At 35.6% G+C, this 25661-nt stretch overlaps 2 protein-coding genes and 1 long non-coding RNA gene across 3 annotated transcripts; 1 reads left to right on the top strand and 2 right to left on the bottom strand.

Annotated features, from left to right (window-relative positions):
• The first annotated feature begins 5431 nt into the window (after positions 1–5431).
• LOC138128648 (alpha-tocopherol transfer protein-like) lies at positions 5432–7279 on the top strand. Its single transcript, XM_069044857.1, has 6 exons — positions 5432–5998; positions 6047–6206; positions 6255–6510; positions 6566–6676; positions 6726–6828; positions 6878–7279. The coding sequence occupies exons 1-6, from the start codon at positions 5851–5853 to the stop codon at positions 7024–7026; spliced, it is 927 nt and encodes a 308-aa protein (XP_068900958.1). The 5' UTR covers positions 5432–5850; the 3' UTR covers positions 7027–7279.
• LOC138128646 (odorant receptor 22b-like) lies at positions 7269–11730 on the bottom strand. Its single transcript, XM_069044856.1, has 6 exons — positions 10640–11730; positions 10111–10586; positions 9961–10062; positions 9801–9903; positions 9019–9177; positions 7269–8967 (listed from the first exon to the last, which is right to left on the bottom strand). The coding sequence occupies exons 1-6, from the start codon at positions 10856–10858 to the stop codon at positions 8914–8916; spliced, it is 1113 nt and encodes a 370-aa protein (XP_068900957.1). The 5' UTR covers positions 10859–11730; the 3' UTR covers positions 7269–8913.
• A 2617-nt stretch (positions 11731–14347) lies between these two features.
• On the bottom strand, positions 14348–17066 carry LOC138129600 (uncharacterized). Its single transcript, XR_011159275.1, has 3 exons — positions 14793–17066; positions 14636–14728; positions 14348–14579 (listed from the first exon to the last, which is right to left on the bottom strand). It is a non-coding gene; the product is annotated as an uncharacterized lncRNA (long non-coding RNA).
• Between the last annotated feature and the right edge of the window lie 8595 nt (positions 17067–25661).

Below are 25661 nucleotides of genomic sequence, written 5' to 3'. Positions count from 1 at the left end.
AATTTGAGAATTTTCTCCTATGTGAACGGATTTTGATAAATGTCACAACTTGTCAAAATGAAACGTCAAGCTAATTTTAAAGGTTTTAAGCGATTTGGAGCCTTTAAGGAGCTCGTCGAACAAAAAAACGTTGTATTCAATTCGTTCGTGTGTAAATTGGGCCTTTTTTGGCACGCGTGGGCCATTTTAAAACGCGAGTGAAACGAGGCCATTTTAAAACGCGAGTGAAACGAGCGTTTTAAAGGCCCACGAGTGCCAAAAAAGTCCCAATTTACACACGAACGAGTTGAATACAACGTTTTTTGCTCGACGAGCCCCTTAAAGGCTCCAAATCGCTTAAAATCTTTAAAATTAGCTTGACGTTTCGTTTTGACAAGTTGTGACATTTATCAAAATCCGTGCAATTAGGAGAAAATTCTCAAAGTCTGACAGTGTCGAACAAAAAAAAATGTTTTAATAATAAAATACAAATGCTATAGAAAAAAATAGAATACTGTACACGACGATAAAATTTAATTATCTTCTGGAGCGTAATTCGCATCTCGACTAACGTCTCGGCGCTAAAAAATGCTCTCGAAAATAAAATACAATTTTATTGTCTTGTATAATTAAATAACTATGTTTAATTAGTGTACAACTTAATTTTGTTACAGCATAATCAGGCAATTACTGCAACTGGAAAGTACATATTAAATTTCATTGCTACTTTCGCAAATAGGCATCAACCAAAGAAAGAACGTACATTTTTAAGATTTTTCCTGTAGAAAAATTATAAAACAGTTTTATTTTTGATTATTCAAATAATTTCGATGACATCAACGACTTTTAAGAGAAAATTAAACACGTTAAATTGGATAAATCTGGCCACACGTTATTTGTAATGTTCTCAACGAATTTGGCTTTGCTATCAGGACAGGAAGTGTGTAATAATATATTAAGTACAGGGTTATTCTAAATGATCGTAGTCGAAGCAGGCCATGCCCATGTTATGACATTTTTGCCGCTTTCATGTGAACTGTCAATTTTTGCCGCCGTCCCGTCATTTTTTAGGTGAAAAGTGCGGTGATGAGGATTTTATTTATTTTTTTAAATTAACGATTGAATCCAAAAATATTGAGTAGTTTTGCAACCATTTCTAAAAATATTGAGTTTTTTTGCACCCAATTTAACTCCCACGTGTGAACGGTGTGTACTCACTTATTCACATCATTTTGATGTTTTTTATACGGAGCGGCAACCATAAATTTTACATTCAGTTTTCACGCCTACTTGGACTACAATCATTTAGAATAACCCTGTATAAAGACGGTAATGACAATGTACCGATCGAAGACAATTATTTGGAGGAGGAGCGCAGCGACGAGTTCAAATATTGTCTGAGTACTTAATGTCACAGGTAAATATAAAAGTTTGTGACTGACGGACACCTTTTACCTTTGATTATTTTTGTTGCTAAACTACCAGGATAATCAAGTAATAATCTTTAACTCAGCAGCGTATTAGCAATTTTGACCAAATTTTCAATCATTTGTATATCGAAAACGAAAAAACTTTTATAAGAATTTTTTTTTGCCTATGACTTCTTCTCATCATTACCAATTCCCGCTTCTTTTTCCAAACTTATTTCAGAATCACCCAGTATATTCGAATTCTACAGGACTCTTGATTTACGTTCTTTTAGGGACACTTTGTACAGTTAGGCAAGACAAAATCTTTGACGTTTTCTGATGTAAACATCATCAACGTACTGTCATATCGGCAAATTTTAAAAAAATCCTGAAAAACACATTTTTTTCTGAAGATTTTCGTAGTGGCATTTTTAAAATTTAAGAAACAAAATTTAAATTTCCATTATGGTTTTTCAGTTATTTGTAACAAGTAATCCTTAATGGAAACTGCATAGGAGACGAGAAAGGGGAGTACACGTATATTGGATCGAGAGGGGAGACAGTTATTGATTATGTTATGGTGAATGAAGAAGCATGGGATAAAATAGAAGAATTTAAGGTGGGAGAAAGAGTGGAGTCGGATCATATGCCATTGGAAGTGAGGACAAAAGGAAGAGAGAAAGAGAGAAGTATGAAGGATGTTAAAAGAAAAATTGTGAAGAATATTTGGACGGAAGAAGGAAAAGAAAAGTATAGAGCAAGACTTAGGGAGGCAAAATACGAAGAAGGAGAAATAAACGAAAAAGTGAGGGAGCTGAGCGAGAACGTAAAAAATGCAACAGAAAAAAAAAGAGATAGAGATAAGAGAGAAGATGGGGCTGTGGAAAAACGAGTGGTGGGATAAAGAATGCAGGGAAGGGAAGCAAGCAGCAAGAAAGAAACTAAGAAATTGGAAAAAAGAAAAAACAACAAGAGAGCACGCAAGAGGTACAAATTAGTATGCAAAGAGAAGAAGGAAAAGAAACGGATGGAAGAAGAAATGAAGATGAAAGGTATAAAGACGGAAGAAGAGGTGTGGAGATACATAAATAGGGAAAGAAAGAAAAAAGGAGAAATAGTGAGTGATAGAATTACTATGGAGGAATGGAGAAAGTACTTCAGTGAGTTGTTGGGGGGTGAGGAAAACAGACAAGAAAAGGAAAAGAGACAACACAGAGTGGGAGAAATAGAAGAGATAACAAGAGAAGAATTAGAGCAACAACTAAGAAAACTGAAAAGGAAAAAGGCACCGGGGAGGGACGGTATACAGAACGAATCGTGGATATATGGAACTGAAAGGGAAGTTGATAGGTTGTTAGAGATAATGAATGGAGTGTGGAAGGGAGAGGGCTTCCCCCAGGAGTGGAAGGAGGGGATAATATGCCCCATATATAAGAAAGGAGAAAAGGATACAGCCAGCAATTACAGGGGGATCACGCTCCTTAATACGGCATATAAGGTATACGCGATGATTGTGGAAGAAAGACTGATGAAGGAAATCAATGAGCGGGGTGCGTTACCAGACGGGCAGGCGGGATTTAGGAAAGGTAGAGGGACTATGGACAACGTATATATCTTGAATCATGTAATAGGAAATGAGATAAAAAAGTGGGGTAGCAAGATATATGCATTTTTTGTAGACCTGAAGGCGGCTTTTGATAATGTGGAAAGAGACTTACTGTGGGAATACTTGAGAAAGAAAGGGATAAATGAGCATCTGGTAACAAAAATAGAAGAGATATATGAAGAGACGATAAGTAGATTGAGAGTGGATGGAAGAGTGAGTGAATGTTTCAAGACGTATAAGGGAGTAAGACAAGGTTGTCCACTAAGCCCCAGCCTGTTTGCAGCGTTTATAGGAGATATAGAGGAGATGTTCAGGAAGGGGCAGGCAGGGGGGATCGTGGTGGGCAAAGAAAAAGTGTGGTCTTTGGCATACGCGGATGATTTGGTGGTGCTAGCGAGAGAGGAGAAAGGTATGAAAGAAATGTTGGGAAACATGGAGAAATATATGAGGAGGAAAAAGTTGACGGTGAATGTAGAGAAATCCAAGATGATGGTGTTTAGAAAGAGGGGTGGTAGGAGAAAAATAAATGAGTGGAGATGGGAAAAGGATAAAATTGAAGAAGTGAAAGAATTTAAGTATTTAGGTTATGTGATGAATGAAAGAAACACAGCAGCAGCACATGTGAGAGAGTTAGTGAAAAAAGCGAATAAGATAATAGGAGCGGTATGGGGGATAGGAGAGAGAAAATTTGGACATGACTTTAGAAGGAGAATAATGATGTTTGATAGTCTGGTGAAAAGCGTGATGATGTATGGAGCGGAAATATGGGGATGGAGAGAGCAAGAAGGGTTGGAAGGGGTGCAAGGAAAATATTTGAAATGGGTGCTAGGAGTAGATAGAGAGACACCGGGCTATATAGTGATGGAGGAAACAAAAAGGGATGGAATAAGAATAGAAGCAGGAAAGAGAGCAATAAGATTTGAGGAGAGGTTGATAGAGAGAGGAGAGTGTAGAATTTTGCAAGAGTGTCTGAAAGAAAAAAGGAAAGAAATAGGAAAAGGGGCATGGAAAGAGAGGGAGGCATATTTCGAAAGAAATGGGTATGCAGGAGCGGAGATAGAAAGAATGCGAGAGGGAGGCAGAGCAATGACATATGAATTGGTGCAGAGAGACAGAGATGTGCAAGTGCAGGAAAGAAGAACGAGAATTAGGGAATCTAGGTACAATGGGAAGTATGAAAAAATAATAACGGAAGAACTACCGAAGTACCTAGGAAGAGAGAGTAGAAAGGAGAGAGTGATAATAGCAAGATTTAGGTGAGGAAATGAGGAGAGAGAGAATAAATATTGGAATGAGGATAGGATTAGAGTGTGCAGGATGTGTGGAGAAAAAAAGGAGACGATAGAACATATGTTGAATGAATGCGTAGAATTGAGAGAGAGAGAGGAAAGTAGAGAAGAAATGTTGAATGAGGACGGAAGAGGGATCGAATGGATGAAGAAGGTTGAGTGGAGAAGAGGGACAATATGTGGGGAGGGATAATTGTATTTGGAAAGCTGCTAATTTGTTATTGTTTTGAATTATTGTCTTATTTAGTTAGTTAGTTTTAGTTATTATATTATATTTTATTGTATTTTATTGAGTTAGTGGGAAATGTCGAAAATCGGATAATTTATAAACCTGTATAGGTATTAAATATACATACAACAACAAGTAATCCTTGATGATTAAAAGCGTTATACTGATACGACGGCGACGTAAAAAAATTCACATAACTTTATTTACTAAGGGCCGGTTTCACCAACGTGAGTTAAATTTAACTACAGATTAAAATATACGAAAACATTGTTATAACAATAGGTAGCTAAAGTAACGAAGCATTAACCTACAGTTAACTTTAACTGTCGTTGGTGAAACCGGCCCTAAAACAATTACTAAAACTTTATTTACTTGAATACAACAAAAGCTTCAAGATCAGGGTTTTTATAGAAGCAGTTTATTTATATTTTTCTCCAACTTATTTTTTTACCTTCACATGTGTCACACAAGTTTTTTACATAGGAATTTAAAAAATAGGACCATATTATAATTGTTTAAGGTAAATGCATATATTATAAAATTCTTAAATATAAATGAAATACTAATCTAGCGTCACAAAAAATATGCCAAGAAAACATAATCAAGAACAATTCGTTAAAGAGTCCACCTTGACCTTTCATAGGATACGAGCTTCCAGTCAGGTAGAACGTTGACAACATTTCGAACACAAGCCATTGCCCCGCAGGGTTTTTTGTTCACTTCTTATAAAACTTTTTTTTTCTGATCTCCGGCTATTGATATTAATTTAAATGTTTTCATCAATCTATTAAACTGCACTCATTTGTAAGGCAATATTCATTCCTTTTATGTATGTAGTTCGTTAAAGCAACGATAATGTGAAGATTTTAAAACGGTGTTTAAACATCGTTTACGTTGTTAGGCATAATGAGGCCATGATTTATTTTTTAACGTTGGACACACTGTTTGATTGCCGTCACTAAAGTGCCTAACATGCGGACCTATCAAAATGAACATAACATGTTGCTAAATTTCACGATGTCTGAGTATTCTTCTATTGCAAACTAGCAAAACTGACAACAATGCACTAGACATTGACGCTATTTATAACCTCAATCATAGAAAAACATAACCTAATTCAACAGACAGGTTTACTACCAAATTAAATGTAAAATTTCCATGGCCTCCCATTATGCCAAAACAGCGTGAATGCATTTTATATGCATGCTCTTCAACGACGGAGGTTTATTTTTTTGTATTGTACATTCTGGAAACGGCCAATTCAGGTTTTAAAATCGCCTCCTCAGTGCGCCTTCAAGACTAGAATCGTTACCTTGATCAGTGTTATCTAGCAACAAAATGAATGAAAAAGCATTCTTGCCTGTGCCAGAAAATATTTTTGTAAACGTTCTGAAACGTTTGGAAAAAAATGAAAAATCTTTTAACGACGACGTCGTATCGGTGAGAAAGTGGATGGAAACCCAACTGCACCTCCCAGAAATACTAGGTTAGTGCTCAAAGCTGTCCTCTTAAATTATTTTGTAATGAGTTTTAGACTCAAGATGCATTTCGAATTTCCTGATCAGTAATAAATTTTGTGTTGAAAATGCAAAAGAAAAAATTGATATGTATTACACCATCAGATCGAAACTACACGACGTTTATGGTCAAATAAATCCCAAGTTAGCCCATATGAAAGAGCTTATGGATTTGGTGTAAATATTTACATTTCCTAGTTTCAGTATTTTAAGCAACATTTCCAGATATTTAGTACCATATCCGAAAAAACTTGACAACATTTACGAAATTGCTTTTTTCAAAGTTCGTAGTACAACATTTCTAGATAAATTGGAGCCTTACAATATACTTCGTCATGTGATCAACATACAAGAAGTTAGACTCAGAGAAAATGTTCTCTCTGGTGACGTATTTGTCATTGACTGTGAAGGACTTCCACTTTCTTTTGCAGTAAAGATTACTCCAACGCTAGTATTTAAATCCCTAATTATGATTTATGAGGTAAATTACAAATTGTTTTTTTGACCAAATGAAATAAATGTTATTGTTATTACAGAAAGTGTTTTCCTGTTGTTTGAAGGACGTGTATATTGTCAATTTGCCATCCTTCGGTAAAGCTGTACTGGCGATGGTAAAAAAAATTATCAAACCCAAGCTATTTGAAAGGGTAAGATTGCTAAATAAATGTGAATTATTGTTAAACAATTTATTTGAAGATTCATATTTGCTCGGATATTAATGAAGTGAAAACAAAAATTCCTGCAAATATGTTACCTAAAGATTTCGGTGGAGAGGGCCCATCTTGTGAAGATCTACAAGGTAACAAAAAACATTTTTTTTATTATAAAAATAGCTTTCTTCATTGTAGAAATGGTAAAACTGAAATTTATGGAAAAGCAAGAATTGTTTGATCGATTGGACAAAATAAGAGTGGACGAGAGGATTAGACCAGAGAAGCTACGAGATGATGAGATTTTGGGTTTTCACGGTAACTTCAAAAAGCTGGACATTGACTGATTAAAAATCAGTTAACACAACACACAAATTAAAATTTTCAAATAGGATTATGTATTTGTAATTTTAATAGGATTTAAATGCTGTTTTTGCCTAGGTTTATTAATCAGTAATAATAGTACATATTGTGTGAAAAAGAATATGTGTGACAGTTATTTATAAAATTCTTGTGGACTACTGCCGATATATAGGTACCTACAACAAGTGCCAGAAGTATTGTTTGACCAGAATAGCTTGGCGGATGAAATACGCAGAAGAGGAAACGACAGAGTGTCTGTAAGACAAGGATATAGCTAGGGTTGTGGGTACGGTACGCTCAATGAATAAAATAGATTAGTAAAGTAAACTCAAGTTGCAAAAAACTACAGATGAAAAATTAGGTTGGTATTAGCTGTCATCGTGTTTGGTAACTTTGACTAATCAATATTGCTAGCATTGCTGTAATTTAAATCCATTTATGCTGTACCTAACCTCAAATAAATAATTACTAAAATGTTACTAAAAAAGGTCGCTATAAAATTCACACAAACGAAATTTCTGTTGCATAGGTATTGCAACTCAAGTTGTAAAAAAATCTCTTTGCCTTTGGAACAGCACTTTTATGGCATTAGTAATTTGAAATTACTTTAAAACTGTACTTTTATGGAAAATATTCAATCCAAACTATGATTTTCTGGTCCCTTTGTGCATTTATTTGGTTCAAAAATATTGAAATAATTCTGTTGCAAATGACAAGTGGTTTTTTTGCAACTTAAAGTCAACTTTATATAAGTTTTGTCAAATCGGGTCATATTTGACCATAAATAACAAGATAATTAACCGGTTAATTAACATCATTCATAATTAACATGTTAATTTACAACACTAATAAAAAGTAATATTTACTCGTAAATCGACGATTGCTGGCCCTTATTGTCTGTCATGTCAGTTTTCAGATTTATATCAACTTTTGCTCAATAATAAAGAGAAAGTGTCATGATTAATCTTATTCGGCAAGCTACTTGGATTGCTAACTTATCTCGAATTAAACAAAATATTAAGTTCACGGTGTTTCTTGTATTTTGGGTTGCATATAACGAAATTTTCATCGGAAGTCTCTCGTGAATAACCCTGTAATTAAACAAGACACAAACTAAAATTTATACATCCATGTTTACATCCCTGTCTCAAAGGTACCGAATCGAGACCTGGTCTTTGTCTTTCTCTACAGGGTATTTCACGAGTGATAATGAGCCCACAATACATTTCCAAAGTTAACGTGGGTTTTTGTTATTTTGATTTAAAAAACATAAAACAGTTAGCTGTGTAGTTTCGTAAATTTTGACATAAACGTCATTCGCTTGGTTAAATGAAATTGTGAAAAAACGAAGAATTTCTGGGAAAATGTTTATTGTCTGCATAAACGCGCAACAGCAGAAGTATTTTTAATAGTTATTCCATTCGCGTCGGTTTTCTCATCGTTCGAATACATTTCAATCGTGGTATTTTCACTTTTTCGTAAATGTCAATTGTGACAAATAAAATTATTGGAAGCAAAGCCATCATGGATTCATAACTTCGTTTTAAAACAATACGGTATTTGAAACAGCCACGTTAACTTTGGAAATGTTAATGTATTGTGGGTTGCGTTTTCATGAAATATCCTGAATAAACTCTACGCAGTCACCATTTTTGCGTAATTATTTCATTCGTGTGTTGTTTTTGTCTACATTATTAAACTGTTAGAAAATGTACGGCTACGAACGTTCCATTCTACTGAGCGTGTTATAAATATTAAATTTTTAATGCAATTTTACAACGGTGATGTTCAAAATGAAATGTGATTCTTCTGCTGTACGGTCGCTTAAGAAGGTGAGCGATTTTCCAGTCGCCTCGTGCATTATTTATTTATCATTCCACAGTCGTCCCCAATAAAGTGGAAACAGAAAAAGCGAGTCTGAATAACTAAAACATTTACTTTAAAATACAATCAATTATGTCGAACAAACACGTTACCACAATATATTCGTTCCTGTTGATGTGCACCATCCCTCCGCCCAACATACATAAGGGCTCTTGAGCCCTCATCAGCATAAACAACAGTTGTTTACGAATTTTTGGATCAGAGGTGGACTCCCAGTCGACGTCGTAAATTTCATCGGCAAGTTGTTCCGCCTGAAAATCACATCTTCCATGTTTGTCCACCTTTAACTTTGCTAATTAAGATTTAACACCACCCTTGTAGTTGAAGGGTAAGGTCAATCAGAATCGGACCGACAGGAAAGGCGTCGAGCAAGTAACATTTATGATAAACGAGTTTTACTCGAAATGTAGTTTGCTCGGGTTGTCGGCATCATTATGAAAGAAAAGACTCAACAAAGTTGAAGCGAGAACATCTTCGAATTCGTGTGATTAAATTTGAAATGAAATTTATTTCTTTAGTTTTCAACTGTCATAAATTCTCATTTTCCCCTTTGTAAACTGCCTCTTAACTGCCCTAAAGCAAAATGAGCAGATAACGAACCGTTGCCCTAGACAACACATTCAACGTCACATTTCTGACAGGTCTTGAAAAATTTGTCAAAACTGTCAAAAGCAAATGCGAAACCATTTTTAAAAGATTTGGAAGCTTCAGGGACGTCGTTTCAAACAATAAAATTTGTATGCAACTCGTTTCTGGGTAAATTGCCCTCGCTACGCTCGTGTTTTAATCTTGTCCCTCGAGCAACTAGAAAAGCCCAATTTACACAGAAACTCGTTGCATAAATAACTATTAAACCAAAGATTTATTTACTGACCTCTTCCTCGATGTCGCTGGCTAGCATGAAGAACAGCGCGACTTGTACAAATACAGCTACCAGGTAAACAAGACTCTTTAGTAAATCCTCCAGACTCGCCGTTCTGCAAAACCATTGCGTACCTACATCTTCATTTTGAAAACAGTACGTAGGTGCTTACATGTACTTCAAAATGTAAAGTTGTACACAGGCAGCCAATACGCTGACAAAGTACTGGACAAGAAAATATTCCGAGAAAATCCTGTTCAACTTCTTGTGCACGCTGCAAATCCTCCATTTTTATCGATATTGCGGTTTTATTTTCACTTACCTCAATAACAAATTGTGATGTTTTATACAAGTCTTGAGACCGTTTAAACAATCTATCGGTGCTTTCGAACGCAGAGATCGTAATTTTTCTTTCAGAAGTAAAAATTGTATTTTGATATCGGTGCACATCAACACGTAAAATGAATCAACAGTACCGACGAAATAAAGTACTTCAGCCATTGAGATCACCTGCATCGTGTAGAACACACATTTTATACTCTCATTTTCTGGAGTCCAAGATTCCAGAGGTAATGACCTCTCCTTGTTTGTAATTGTCGAAAGACACAAGCAAAAAACAATCATCGTAACTAATCCAACCATTGTTTGCATAGCTCTTTTGGCCATGATCATTTTATGACGTAAATAATTTCCATGTTCTTCTCCGAACGTTTCATATTTCCAGAAGTTCTTGCGCAATTCAAAGACTTCTTGGATAACTCTTTTGTGCACTATCAGAATAAATTTTCGTACGAGGAGCTACAAGTAATATTTTAAAACTGAAAGTAACTTAGGTCTTGTTTTATTCAAACCTGTCCGAATGAAGATAGAGATTCGATCAACTCTGCAAATTTCAAAATATCATTTTTCGCATAATAAAAACCATAAATGATGAAACAATCCATGACCAAAGCTATTGGCAATAAAATGCAAAGAGAAATGAGTCGCATGTACGATGGACTCGTTGGTCCTAAACCACTTCCATGAATTAATTTCCGGCAGGGATCGAGAAAGTCTTGGTCGCTTGGCATCTTCGTAAAGTGAAACTTGGAATTGTAATGAATATTTCACAAAAACGGAATTTATATAAGCCTGTGGGAATCACAATAACATGAATTAAGCCTTTGATCAATTTATTTTCGCGTTTAATCTTTCATGGGAGCTGAACTCTAATGATGATTTGCATGTCCTACGTGTTATTACCACAAGGTGAAAGACAACTACCGGTTGGGACTTAATTCATTTATTAAAATTTTACAAGGTGCAAATAGGAAGAATCCAGATACATAATTGATGATAATTTGCGTGAGAAAATTTTATTATTGTGGGAAGGGATTGTGGAAAGGGAATCGATACTTGCTGTTGAAATATAAATGAGAAGGAATTTTTCAATAAAAAATCTGAATAAGCACCGATGTGTGACATACAAGAAAAGATATTGTACCAATTCTTTTGTAAATTTTTAGGAGTTTTACGAATGCAGACAATAATCTCTTCGCGCTTTAATATAAAACTTGTAGCACATAAAGCGAAAAATAAATGGATTGCAGGCAATTCACGCGTCTTAACTTCAAGATGCCCACTTTATCGCTTCATCTTGTCGCATCTCTGTTTCACATCTTGCATTGACTCCCTTTTCTGCGCATCCTTAGCGGCCATCCAAGATTTGACGAACACGAATATCTCGAATTGAATGCGTCTGGTTCTCAAGGGGACGATCGGACTGAGGTTAGGCTTGATAGGGAGGGTAACAAAGTGTCGCGGAATACAAAGCTTCTTCGCGAGAGGCGATTACCACTCTAGTTGTGGTCAGAGGATAACACCATCCTGCGAGACACATACTTTTCTCGTCGTAGAAAGTAAATAATTCAAATAGTCATTTGCATTAACTAAAAGTAAATTTAGTTTAGGAATTTAATAATTGCATTACACCTTCACGGTATGCTTTTTACGCAATTTAAGCATATTTCCTTCTCATAACAGGACAATGATTAGAATAAACTTATTCAGAACGAAAATAGTCTTTCTTTGGGGAGCAGTTCAATCCATCTCGAGTACTGCTTGACCAGAATAGCTTGGCGGATGAGATGCGCACAAGAATAAACGAGCAAGTCTTTGTAAGACAAGGATATGGCTACGGTTGTAGGTACGGTACACTCAATGAAGCAAATCTGCTCAAAACAGCCCGGACGTGCTGTTCACTTTGAAGCTTGAAGAGCTGATTTTCGCCCGTTCGTACGCGATCTAAACACTTCCAGACCCAACAAATAAGTGCGCTCCGCTAGTGGGAGGGATTTCAGTCCATTACGTCACCCGCCAAGCTGTTTTGGTCGACCTGTAATTCCGCCGTGAGAGCTTCAAGCTTCTGGATGAAAAATGAATAGTTGGTGAATAATTTTCTTTTACCATTTAAATACGTCGTAAACAGACCTGCTTCATTTCAGAAACAATTCGTCGTTCAGAAACTTTTATACAAAAACCTTGGCTCAAAATTCTACAAACTACAAAGTTGTTCTAAGCAGTTTTTTATCGTAGAAAGAATGTTAAATTTGTTATTGTCAAAAATAAATTCTTTGTACCTTCTTATCTGCACGAAATTACCGATCTAACTAGGATAGTTGCTCAAAATGGAAATGTTCATGTACATATTGTAACGGTCCGAATAGGTTCGATAAATTAAGAATTTTAATTTTTTAAATAATTTCAACGAAATGTTTTAAATTCACTTCATTTGCGACGGAAATGCTGGTCAGTTGTAAATTTTATTGATGCCTTTGTCGGCAAGAGTGGTACCACATTCCTCAAGTGAAATCTGCCAACCTTTCTTTGAAAATGCAGGTACGCGTCCGGTCCGAACACAACACAAGCATTCTCAAATTTGTGGCATATTTGTAATTGAAGGGCGAGAATTGCAAATTAGAAACAAAGCGCTTTATCGTAGAAAATAACTAGAATCGTTTGCACTTTTAGTTAGAAAAGTAACACAGCAAAGTAGAAAGGGAGTCGGTAGAAAACAGACAACAGGGTAACGATAAAGCCAGATAGTCGTAGAAATCAGAGGTGTGAGTGAGAGAGAGAGAATGAAAATTACGAATTAATTATTAATTAGAACAGTTTTGGGGAATCAAGCGAATGTAGAACAATTTTTAGAAGTAGCAGATCAACGGAATTTAGTTGCATGACATGGCACTTGCGTAACAGCGTTTCAAGCCCAATTTAGGTTTCAAAATAATCTTAATTTGTTTCATTTTAATTCTGTTTGTTCAATTTTTAAATTGTGTTTGTTTCTTGATGTTGAGGTTTATTATTGTATAGAGTCAGTAATTTAGTGTTCTTTTTCAGAGTTATAATTCAACAACAAATTATGTACATTCGGTCTGGTCCTAACAAAAGTCTAAATTTAAACATGTAAAATAAAATAATGGTGGAAAACGGAATCTGTAATTTCAAAAGTTCTAGAGATATCGAAAAGATGTCGCGATCAGCGGGGGTAACCCATAGACAACACAGTAAACATATAGAACGCAAACTTCCATAGTTTTTTGTGCCCCGACGCCATCTACTGACTTGTGGTAGGTGCAAAATAAGACACAGCCAGCTGGATATCCTGGCTTTTTTATTTATTTTAATTTAAAGTAATTTATTTATGAAACTAAAAGACAACATTAATTTTGAAGTTTTTATTTTCAATCTTTTTCGATACATTTCCATTGCATTTTTATAAATTTTGGTTTGGTATTTCATTTCCTCAATTGCGGCAAACAGAAATTTATCGCATCCTTACCTTGCATTGCATTGCTCTTTATTTTGACATCGAATTTTGCATGAAGTTTTATACGTTTTCGGTACATTGCAACCCGAATTTTGGATCGACATTCTGCCTTTTTATAATTTTCAATATGCTCAGCTTTTCTTATTTTCTTTTTGAAACTTCCACAAGAATTTATATCTTCATTACTACATAAAACAGGAGTTACACAATTATAGTGTCTTCAGTAGAAATGTCGTGGCTCAGTAGATCAGATGAAAATTCTATAAAAAGTAGTTTTCAGTTAACAAAAAAAAAATGTTTTGTCGTGGATCAGTAGATCAGATGAAAATTCTATAAAAAGTAGTTTTCAGTTAAAATATAATTATCAATATTTTTTTACTATTACTGGAAGTAAGTCTGGACTGGAAAACGAGGGAAGTTGTATCGAGGGTACGGCCATCTACGTTCGTGCCCGAAGTCTTTGCTGGTAAAATGAAGTCTACATACAGCGTAGCTGTTATACCTACACTTTCACAGGCTCCAAAGTTGATAACTGCTTGTTACCCATCTTTTTAATCTATTCCATAAAACGCCCAGCATATTTAATTGAATTTTGAAGTCTATGGCGAGTTCCACATGGTTTGTAATACAAAGTGATCAACAAGGACTGAAGCTGTTGGCAACAATGACAACATGATGAAAATTTCAGAGAAGTTGGTAGCATTACATTTTCAGTTGTCAATTTTACGGGTAAATTCAAACTTCAAAATCAAGTGTCATTTTCCTCTCAATTTATTTATTAAAATGGTTTTTACACTAGAGCAAGACATTTTTTATTGGTATGGCGTACTTTCGGACTGGAAATTTTGATGCTGCTAACGGTTGACAGTATTCCACGGAGCACGGACGATGCGTTTCACTAATTTCAACAAATGTTCCCCGAGACAGTTGTTACCTTAGTTGCATTTAGGCAGCATTGCACGAGATTGGTGCAACGTTACCTACAAACCGGTGATGTGAAAAAGGCAAAACCTACTGGTAGAACATCTACACTTACAGAAGATGTAGTCGAGAATGTTCAAGATAAAATGGAACATAGCCCTCGAAAGTCAGTGCGAAAGCTTTCACTCCCAACAAGTGTGATTTTTATCTAAAACACACGCATCCAAAGCTCTTTGTTGGGCACGTTTAATGCAGGACCTAATAATTCTTACCATTAAAAATCCCGTCATTCCTTTTCTTTACTTTGCAGGCTTGTTATATGGAAGTTGCCTAACCATTTTAAAGACGAAATTAAAGTTCCACCCTTACAAACTTTCCCGGATCAAATCCCTGCATCATGTTTCTGTTTCTCAGGAGGGGCATGCGGGCACGGCCTGTCGCTTTTATGAATATCGAAACATTGGGCCATTTAATTAAGTACAGTGTAACCTACCTGAGGGGATGGTCCACTGCCTCGGCATCAGTCGTAGGGCAATTTTTGTATTGGGGGGTTCCTTCTCGACAAAAATAGGGCGCCACGAATTTGGTTGAAGAAAAGATTTAAAATTTTGACTCTGGGCCCAAATCCGAAAACCTCAGAGGAAAATTCCGGCAACTCAATGATACAAACGCATTAAAAAAAAACGTGTATTGATAAAAAATGGAAAAATGAACATGAAAAAAGTACTTGGATTTGTAATTGGAGTTGTAAAAAATAAAATTGAGTTAATTTAGCAAGCCGCTACCATTTAAAAGTAAAAATTAAATTTAATTCGGTTTTTGACTCGAGAAATTGTCCTATATTGGAGCGCGTGGCCACGTGTCGTACAGGGCGTTGATTTACTTGCAAAATATTTGACTGGTCCGAGCGAACAATCGCGCGTAGTAGCTAGCCCTTCACAATTTTTTTCGCAAGTTGTTTTATAAAAATCCAGCGCACTTGCGCGTCAACTAGGTAGCAGATTAACGGAACAAAGCGTCCGTTCCTGATGGTAATTGTCCGCAAAGAATGAAAAACTCTGACCGTAGTTGCTGCGGTGGTGGTCGCTGCCGGAAGCTGGACTCCGGGACTCCGGTAAGGGTGGCTTTTGGCGGGGGTGGATGCGCCTGCGCGGAGCGTTGTGAGTTGCTCGCCTCAAGGATCCGGCGGTAGCTCCTGTGGGACACGGACTTGCCTCTGGAGAGTCCGGGACACGAAGACGTTATTTTGCGGTAGGTCGAAGATAATTTGCGAGAATGACGAGATAGGAAAAAAAAGGCCTGGGGAAGACAATAGAAAGTTACCCAGCTGAAGAAAAAAAGGACGGAAGGTCGACGATAAGAAGGTTGGAGGTCTCACCTGAGCTTTTACTCTGGCCTTTCGGGAATTTGTTCTGCGAGATGTCCAGTCGTGGATTTCTCGACTGCGGCAGCGAGATTATAGCAGCTTCTTCCCTTTTGCGGCACTTGACGGTAATTCGACGGTACGTTCACCACGTAAACACGCTTGGTGTACACGCAAAACGGGAAGAGAGCAAAAATCTCTTATCTCTCCCTTTTATTAACTCGGTGTTTTTGTTAATTCCACGTGAAATTGAGTGGGCCAATGGTGTACTGCCGTATGCTGCGGTCGCAGGAAAAGTGGGGTGTTGGATTTTTATGAGAGAAGACAGTTGACAGACCAAAATAAACAAAGAAGTGAGGTTTAGTTTAATGAAATTGATGGAAAGTGGAGAAATCAGCAAACCTTTGCTCGCTGAGTCACACGTGGAGGACAATGGGCATTTAAATTGAACTAGTTTCGCCCACGGACTAGTTCGCGGCACGAAGGAACGAAGGCACTCAAATTGAGGCTCACGGTGCCCGAGCGTGGGCCCCCAGGGTAAAGTTGAAAGGAACAAGGTGGCTAAACTACCCTGTTAGTAAAGCTGTTTCCGTAGGTGACTGTGGAATTTGGTTCTGACTTTCGGAAGACTCTTACTTCCCCTAAATCACGAAGGGTGGCGATATTCTTCAGCCCTTCACCACAGGGCGATGAAGATGAGGAACCTTATAAAAAAAATGCGGAAATGAAAGAGGTTGATCCATCGAATTACCGGAAATGAGTATTTTAAACAATTGTTTCTGAGGCAGAGTCAAAACTGTTTTTCAGCACGTAGCGCAAAGGAACCCTCAACACAAAAATCACGACTTTGGGATTTTTTTGCCAAAAATGGGGCGCTTTAGCCCGTTACAACAGCTAATTACTTTTTATACTGTTTTTGGTCGTTTTGTTCGTATCATGTTTTAAAACTACCAACTCGTAACATAACCTAAATTTTTTGACATTCACAACTTGCAGCGAATGCCAACACTGACGCACAAAAATTTTTTATACTTTGGGAATATTTTGCTGTCATTTACTGCCAACAGCTTCAGTCCTTGTTGATCACGCTGTACCTTTGCAGGGTGCAAAGTCGCACAATAGTAAATTTATCACTTATGACTTGATATGTCAAAATATAATTTTTTAAATTTTGGCATAAGTTTCCGCGATTTTTATTTATATAAAACAACAGCGTCCCCTGACGGCTTGTGGTGGGTGCGTTTCCAAAAAAATGGGGAAAATGCATAGATAGGAGTTTGCGTTCTATAGGTTTACTGTGTTGTCTATGGGGTAACTTTAGGGGTAACAAATACCGAGTCGTACCGAGCTGATTGGTCACTTTGGTCAAGAAGGGGTTGCGAAAGTGGGGTGCTCGAGAAATGATAAAACCGAATGCGGATCGGGAAACGAAGCTTTTTTTTATTCACTCGGGGTTTGATCTCCAAAGTAGACGGAGGTACAGTTGCGGAATTAAAATTTCGGGCACTATTTTTCTGTCACTTCAACAAAATCTCTGTAAAGCACCTTCTACTGTCATCATGACTGACATTAAATCATCGCTTTGATACGTTGCCTACCCGTTATTATGCCACAAAAAATCCATGGCCACAAATGACAATTTTTGAATGCCAAAAAGACAAAAACATTACAAAAGTAAAAAATAAGGTTATTAACGTGAAGGTTGTTTTAGAGTTTATATCATGACATTGACAATAGTGCCCGAAATTTTAATTCCGCAACTGTACGTTCGGGACCCCCAGTAGCCATTTTGTGACCACGTGATTTACATATACAGGGTTATTCACGAGAGGGGTATTTCTGAATTTCTTTTTGCCGCAACTCATTATACACATTGCAACAATATTTTGATTTCAAGTTTTGAAAATAATTAGTACTGAATCCACGACGGCTCTTAGTCTTGTCGCTTTGACGTTAAAGCAAAAAATCTTTGTCAATTCGAAAAATTTGTTTTTAAAATAACGAAGAAAAGACTGATATGCTCGCATTTATGGAGAACGTGGAAAGAATTCTGTCGCCGCTGCGGATGTTTACAAGCCGATGGTAGACACTTCGAACACCTTTTACATTAACTTAATTTGTTAATTTATTTGTTGAATTTTGATTAAATACAGGTTATTTGCCAATCTTACAAATCTATCCAACTTACTTTGATTTCTAATTTAAAAGAAATAACAAATTTGATTTAGTAGTCACTGCCATTGGTATTATTGGTTGCGGCAAAATAAAAATTCAGAAGTACCTCTCTCCTGAATTACCCTGTACAAGGTAAATTATTTCTCTAATTTCTGTACTTGAATTATAGTCGCGATCTAATTATTCAAACGGCTTTAGCTCTCTATCGTTACAAAATAATGGCTTTAATTCTTTATCGCGAAGTATGTGATCTTCTTGCATTTACCGTTGGGGAAAACGCGTTTTCGCCAAGGTCATCTATTTTAAATTATTATATGTAGGTATAAAAAACATCTTAATTCATTATCCGTCGCTTTGGGACTTTTTCTTTGTTGGGAGAAGCTGCCGCCAGTCTTCATCGTTCTCAATTAGCTGTTGGTCCGGCGTAGAGCACAAAAAGCCATCGCCAAATTTAGGTGGATAGTGACCCTTTAGGTATAGCTGGCACGTGAAGAGAGGTATAGGGCATTCATTTTAAACGTTGGGTAAAGTTGTAAACTCAAAACACCATAAATTACGAAAGCGGCAAATTTTCATTGTATCGGTACCGTAAAGTAGGAATCTCTCTGTTCATATAAAACTGGTACCACGTCGTACTTTCACCATCTTATCGACGAGCAAAAGAAAGAGACGTTAAAATATCCACAAGTAAAAAAAAATTAAAACACATTTTGTGTTCAGTGACCAAAAAAATGTAAAGAGATTGTTGATTTTAAATAATGTATTTGACAAATAAGATTACTTAATAAAGAAATAAGAGTAATTAGTAAAGTGTCCATTACATGTATCTTTTAAAGTAAGTAAAAAATAAATAATAAAACACGTAAACAAATAAAAAATTAATCGTCATCTGAATCAAATTCACTAGATGATTCACCAGTATTGGCAACAAATGTTAATGGTTTCACTTGGTCTTCTAAAAGTTGATCTCGATCCCACCATTCTTTAATTTTGGACCAGAATATATTGAACACAGTTTTAGATTCACTGAGTTTCGGACAAGTGTCAAAGCAGGCTAGTTTTATTACAAAACCCAACATTTAAAATGAATGCACTATACCCTTGTAAGTCTGTTAGAACCTTCCCCCCTTTTGTTTTACTCTTTATTAGACCAGGCTAGACTGAGATGTTCCAGGGCATCGCGTCGGGTTCAATTTAATTGTGGAAACAAGACAAATCTAAATCGGATCACATAGTTCGCATCTCAAACTCTTATAATGCTGTTCGCGCCATAAACTCCTATATTTGCCCAGCTTAGTCCTTTATTCAGTGGGCCACGAGTCAAATCTCATTTGGTCAAATTTCCACCAACTTCTGTTATTAAATTCATTTATTTATTTCTACCATTTGTTGGGACCACCACACTCGATTATTTGTTAAATAAAATTTAAGTGAAGTGTGCTCAATCGTTTTAATTCCATTTTTTGAAAAACCTTCCGAAGATACAGCTTCTCGTTAGAACCTAATTAAACAAAATGAAAAATAAAACACAACGTAGGATCCATAAATATTTTTTTTTCACTACTAGTCTCAGAAGGCGTCATTATTGACTCTCGAACCGACCCCAGAAGTAGAATTTCTCTCCCAAGGTTAATAATAATTTTCATTATTAACCAAGGTCAATAATGAACAGCCGTCACCTAGCAACGAAAGATTTTCTTTGATTTTATTGGTTAACGTAGACAGGCGATTTTCAATTTTCATAGCAACCGTTGAAAAATGAGAACTCGGATCGTCGCATCGGACAAACAAATTTAATTAATAATTATTATTAGAAAGGGTTTTAACGGATCTAGTAGTGAAAAAAATAATATATACACCACACTAGAGAAGACAATTTTAAGCCTCGCTTCTTTATTATAAACTACCTCGGCTTAAAAAAATGTCTTCTCTACCTTGGCGTATAACATACTATTTTTCACTACTAGTCTTAGAAGGCGTCATTATTGAGACTTGAATCGACCCCAGAAGTAGAATTTCTCTCCCTAGGTTAATAATTTTTTATTATGAACTAGCATTCGATACGGTTTTAATATTAGACATAATAATACCACACTATCAAAATTAAATTACCTTCTTTATATGGATGACATAAAACTTTATGCATCTAAAAAGAATCACATTTTATCTTTATTAATAATAACTGAAAATTTCTCAAATGATATTAGCATGAGTTTTGGTATTGATAAGTGTAAAACGCAATCAATATGTCGCGGTCATTACGAAAATTTAGAATATATAACTAAAGAAGGAGAAATCATTAAAAATTTAAATAAAGGAGAATTTTATAAATATTTAGGTATTAATCAATCAAATCATATTCAACATTCAATTATAAAAGAAAATTTAGAAAAACAATTTTATTTAAGAATTAAATCTATTTTAAAATCAAAATTAAACGGCAATAATTTAATTAAAGCAGTTAATACATATGCTGTTCCATTGTTGACCTATTCTTTTGGTATTATAAAATGGTCCAAAACTAATTTACAGAATATAAATATTCAAACTAGAGTTCTCTTTACAAAATTTTGTAAACATCACCCCAAATCTGCTATTGAAAGATTTAATTTACCACGCGAAAATGGTGGTAGGGGTTTTTCAAATCTAGAAATTCTACAACATAATCAAATTGCTTCACTAAAAAATTATTTTCTCAATAGAGCTCGTGATAACACTTTTTTTAATGCTTTGGTTTCAGCGGATAAAGGTTACACACCTTTAAATTTAAGCGATAATATAATTTCATAAATTGTTGAGCCAAATATACCTGACACTATAGCAAATATAAAACAAAAGTCTTTACATGGGAGATATTTTAAAGAGCTAGAACAGTCAGAAATTAATATTCAAGCTTCTCATGCATGGCTTAAAAAATCAAATATTCATCCTGAGACTGAGGGTTTTATATTTGCAATACAAGATCGTGTTATAAATACAAGAAATTATAAAAAACACATATGCGGTTTACAATCGATCATTGATAAATGTAGGATTTGCGGAACTGAAGGGGAAACCATTGCATTAAACATATCATTTTTTCTTGCACCGTTTTGGCTCAAAGCGAATATAAAAAACGTCATGATATATTCGCAAAAATTATACACATGAATTTAGCAGTTAAATTCCATTTATTAAAGGATACACAACCACATTACATTTATAAACCAGAAAGTTGTTTAGAAAATGACAATTACAAATTATATTTTGATCGGACAGTTTTAACTGACATTCACATTCAGCATAACAGACCAGACATTATTATTTTAACAACAAAAGCAAGCATATCTTTTAGATATAGCTGTTCCAAATTCACACAATATAACACAGACATATAATACAAAAATTAATAAATATTTAGAACTCTCCGTTGCTATGAGAAATCTTTGGTGTTTAGAAAAAATTTCGATTTTACCATTTATAATTTCAGCAACAGGAATAGTACCCCAATCTCTTTATAAAAATTTAAAAATTTTGGACTTAGAGAACACATTGGTGGTTGAAATTCAAAAAGGTATATTATTATACTCATGTCACATCGTGAGGAAATTCCTTAACATTGACACAGAACATAAAACACAAAAAAGTCAAAATGCGGAGGCGAGACGCCGGTAATTATGTTGATAAGCACTGCACTATTACTTGATAGTATTATCCGTAATAGTGTATGTACTCCGGCAAAATTGCCGTGCCGCCGGGTGGAGGTGGGCTACGAAAACCCAGTAGTCAATAATGAACAGCCGTCACCTAGCAACGAAAGATTTTCTTTGATTTTATTGGTTAACGTAGACAGGCGATTTTCAATTTTCATAGCAACCGTTGAAAAATGAGAACTCGGATCGTCGCATCGGACAAATAATTTAATTAATAATTATTATTAGAAAGGGTTTTAACGGATCTACTAGTGAAAAAAATAATATATACACCACGCTTGAGAAGACAATTTTAAGCCTCGCTTCTTTATTCCCCTCGAAGCTTCGCTTCTCGGGAAATAAACTACCTCGGCTTAAAAAAATTTCTTCTCTACCTTGGCGTATAATTACTATTTTCTCATTATTTTTGTTTCGTATTTTTCCGCAAAAATTTCATCCAAGGGAATGCGGCAACGAACAATACATCAAATGAGGGAGGAAAGTTTCATCGAGGAAAACTCAAGGAAGTCGAAAAGTTTTAATACCATTTATCCATTTATCCGCCACAGTTTGTAGAGTAAAACTACCTGGGTCCTTATGCTCGAATCAAGCGAGCTTTTTTCATCGAACGAAAGTCGCTACTTTTCTCCTGAAACAAACAATTCCACATTCTGGAAATCGAGAGAGCAATCCCTTCGTCTAAAAAGTAGGCGAGACGTGTTCAGCTGGTATTTAGCAAGGGAATTCAGAATTCGTGTGATTTTATAAAGCAATTATTTTTCACTTTTGACAGATGTCAATTATTTAATTTTTTCACCACAATTTTTTCCATGGAACATTTGATCAGAAAAATTATCCCCTGTGATTGGCTCATCGCATAAATTTACATATGGCAACATTGAACACGGATTCTCTTACTTAGTTCACATCACAAGTTATCGAGAATGCGGAATTTTTGAAACGTTAGAAAAAATATGGGATAGGATAATTCCCTCGCCTGATCTGAGGACGTTCCCATCGTGGGATTCGAGCATAAGGGTGCTGGTGTCGTGACCATATTTTGTTTTAAATCTTTTTTTTTATTTAAAGGACAAGGTGATCAAGATCCTTCTTGTTTGAGTTGGCAATACAACAAAGAACAATTTTTTTATTCGGCTATTTGCAACTCTGTCTGTAACCGTATATGTTTTGTTGGTCTGTTTGACATTATGTGATGTAACATGAACACTGACAAAATGGTAGGTTATAAAAGTAAAAATTAACGGTAAAAGGAGATTTAACTTGACATACAGAACACTCACCTAAAAATTAACTAACGCGAAGTGTTCCCCATTTTGCTCTAAACATGATTTATTTCTTCTTTTTAGGGTCTCGAACAGATTCACCAGCATGTTTAATGAAGCGGCTATATCACTGCCAAGACGTCAACAACCCGAAGTCATTCCAGTTGTACAATTTAAAAATAAAATTCAGTCTCACCAACTCAAACGGTCCTTCTTGATCACCTTGTATGTCAATAAAAATGTTTTCGTGGAGATTACTATACAGTGTGGAAACTTCAACTGAAATAAAATTCGCAACTTGGACATAGACGATTTTTGTAAAAAATCACAAAACAGGTCAATTATTGGTATTCTTTGCCCATATTTTGGAGCATATGGTTTTTGTATATCTGCTCCTGGAAGTGCGCGACCACCCCTAACTTTTTTTTTCAAATGGAACGGTATGTCAAGTGATATCTCGTTTGAAAGGCCACTTTGCAAGGAATACAATGCACTATTTGTTTCCTAACTATTTTCAAAGTCTACGTGGTAAAAAAATAAAAACCAATTTTATAATTTGAACACGTTAGAGGTGTACCTACAATTCATACTTTATTGTAACTTTTTTCAAAAGCCTTGATTGCCTTTTGCTTTCTTGCTAAATAAATCCATAAAGTTGTGTGTTTTTACATGTTGTTTGTTTATTTAAAACCAACTTTCTTAGTTAACAAAATAGTTGCCAAGGGGGTCAGATAATACGTTCGTCAAGTTGTCAAAGCAATTCCAAAATGCCATATTTAATAGAAAATCTGCATATCGAGATTCTGATGGTGACAGAAGCCGAGGTCAGGTTGAAATTGGCCAATTATTTCGAGCATCCAAATTTACCACCCATTGCCAAGGTACCATAAGCAAGATTGTGAGGCACAATACCTGAACTTGGGTCATGCGAAGGTCGTGCCCAGACAGCGAGAACCCACTGTTGGAGAGGATTCTAGGCTAAACGTGTTATGAACTCTACAGGAAAATCTGGTGACTCCAGCCCCTCAATTGGTCCGTGACAACGATATCAGTCTGCGATATCAACTACTGTCCTGACAATACTTAGATCTGTAAAGCTGCATCCTTACAAGATGCAGATGGTCGAAGAATTGGTCGAGGATGACCCGGACTGCCGAATCTAATTTTGGGAGCAAATGATGAACCTGATTGACAATAACCAGATGTCATTAGCATCCATAGTTTTTTCAGACCAAAGTACTTTCATCTTACATGGTGAAGTTAATCGCCACAATTGGGATGACCGTAACGCTCATTGGATACGAGAAACTCATACTCAGTTCCCCCAAAAAGTCAATGTATGGGCTGGAATAATAAGTGATTGAATATTACAGCCTGTATTCCAGGATGGTAATCTTGATGGAGCAACATATCTTATGTTGCTTCAAGAAGATCTCATGCCAGCGTTAGCGGCCTTATTTCCAAATCCGTTAGATCTAGATTTACCGTTATGCTGTGCTCGTTCGTAAATATTTAGACGAAGTATTTCCCAATCAATGGATTGGAAGGACATATCAAAATGAATGGGCGGCAAGATCTCCGGATCTTACTCCCCTCAACTTTTTGTTATGGAGATATCTCAAGAGTAAGGTATGTAACAAAACTGAACAACATTAAGAACCTTAAGCAACGTATTAGGCATGAAATTAGGCAAATCACACCGGAAATGTTAAAAAATGTAAGGGATGTATGTTACCATCGATTTGCCAAGAAACAAACGTGCGCATTTTGAACATTTTTTGTATTATACAATATTCAACTGATATATTGGGTTTTATTTTTTTAGCCTTTACAAATATTCAGTCATTAAATAGTGCGTTGTATTTGTTGCGAAGCGGCTTGATAAACCCTTATATTTGAAAATAAAAAATTAGAGGTAATTGCGCACTTCCTGGAGCTGATATACAAAAACCATATATGCCAAAATGTGGGCAAGGAGTAACAATAAGTGACCTATTTTGGGATTTTTTACAAAAATCGCCTAGGTTAAAGGTATGAATTTTATTCCAGTTTAAGTTGGCTCTTTCGGAAGATGCGGTTTACAATCGATAATTGATAAATGTAGGATTTGTGGAAGTGAAGGGGAAACAATTGAACACATCATTTCTTCTTGCACCGTTTTGGCTCAAAGCGAATATAAAAAACGTCACGATATATTCGCTAAAATTATACACATGAATTTAGCTGTTAAATTCAATTTATTAAAGAATACACAACCACATTATAGTTATACACCAGAAAGTTGTTTGGAAAATGACAGTTACAAGTTATATTTTGATAGAACAATTTTAACTGACATTCATATTAAGCATAACAGACCAGACATTATAATTTTAAATAAACAACAAAAGCAAGCATATCTTTTAGATATAGCTGTTCCAAATTCACATAATATAACACAGACATATAACACAAAAATTTATAAATATTTAGAGCTCTCCGTTGCTATGAGAAATCTTTGGTGTTTAGAAAAAGTTTTGATTTTACCACTTGTAATTTCAGCAACGGGAATAGTACCGCAATCTCTTTTTAAAAATTTAAAAATTCTGGATTTAGATAACACATTGGTAGTTGAAATTCAAAAAGGTATATTATTATACTCATGTCACA

The sequence above is a fragment of the Tenebrio molitor genome, chromosome 4 (genome assembly GCF_963966145.1).
Source record: "Tenebrio molitor chromosome 4, icTenMoli1.1, whole genome shotgun sequence".
Lineage (NCBI taxonomy): Eukaryota > Metazoa > Arthropoda > Insecta > Coleoptera > Tenebrionidae > Tenebrio > Tenebrio molitor.
The sequence above is the reverse complement of the archived record's forward strand: the minus strand, read 5'-3'. Positions and strand labels throughout refer to the sequence as shown.

Bases quoted from the DNA above. Each gene is read 5' to 3' on its own strand.
- LOC138128648 (XM_069044857.1), top strand. From the start codon at position 5,851: ATGAATGAAAAAGCATTCTTGCCTGTGCCAGAAAATATTTTTGTAAAC. The intron at 5,999-6,046 runs GTTAGTGCTCAA...AATGAGTTTTAG, and splicing joins GCACCTCCCAGAAATACTAG to ACTCAAGATGCATTTCGAAT. The intron at 6,829-6,877 runs GTAACAAAAAAC...TCTTCATTGTAG, and splicing joins ATCTTGTGAAGATCTACAAG to AAATGGTAAAACTGAAATTT.
- LOC138128646 (XM_069044856.1), bottom strand. From the start codon at position 10,858: ATGCCAAGCGACCAAGACTTTCTCGATCCCTGCCGGAAATTAATTCAT. The intron at 10,587-10,639 runs GTTTGAATAAAA...TATTACTTGTAG, and splicing joins CTCTATCTTCATTCGGACAG to CTCCTCGTACGAAAATTTAT. The intron at 9,178-9,800 runs GTCAGTAAATAA...TGTGATTTTCAG, and splicing joins CCAGCGACATCGAGGAAGAG to GCGGAACAACTTGCCGATGA.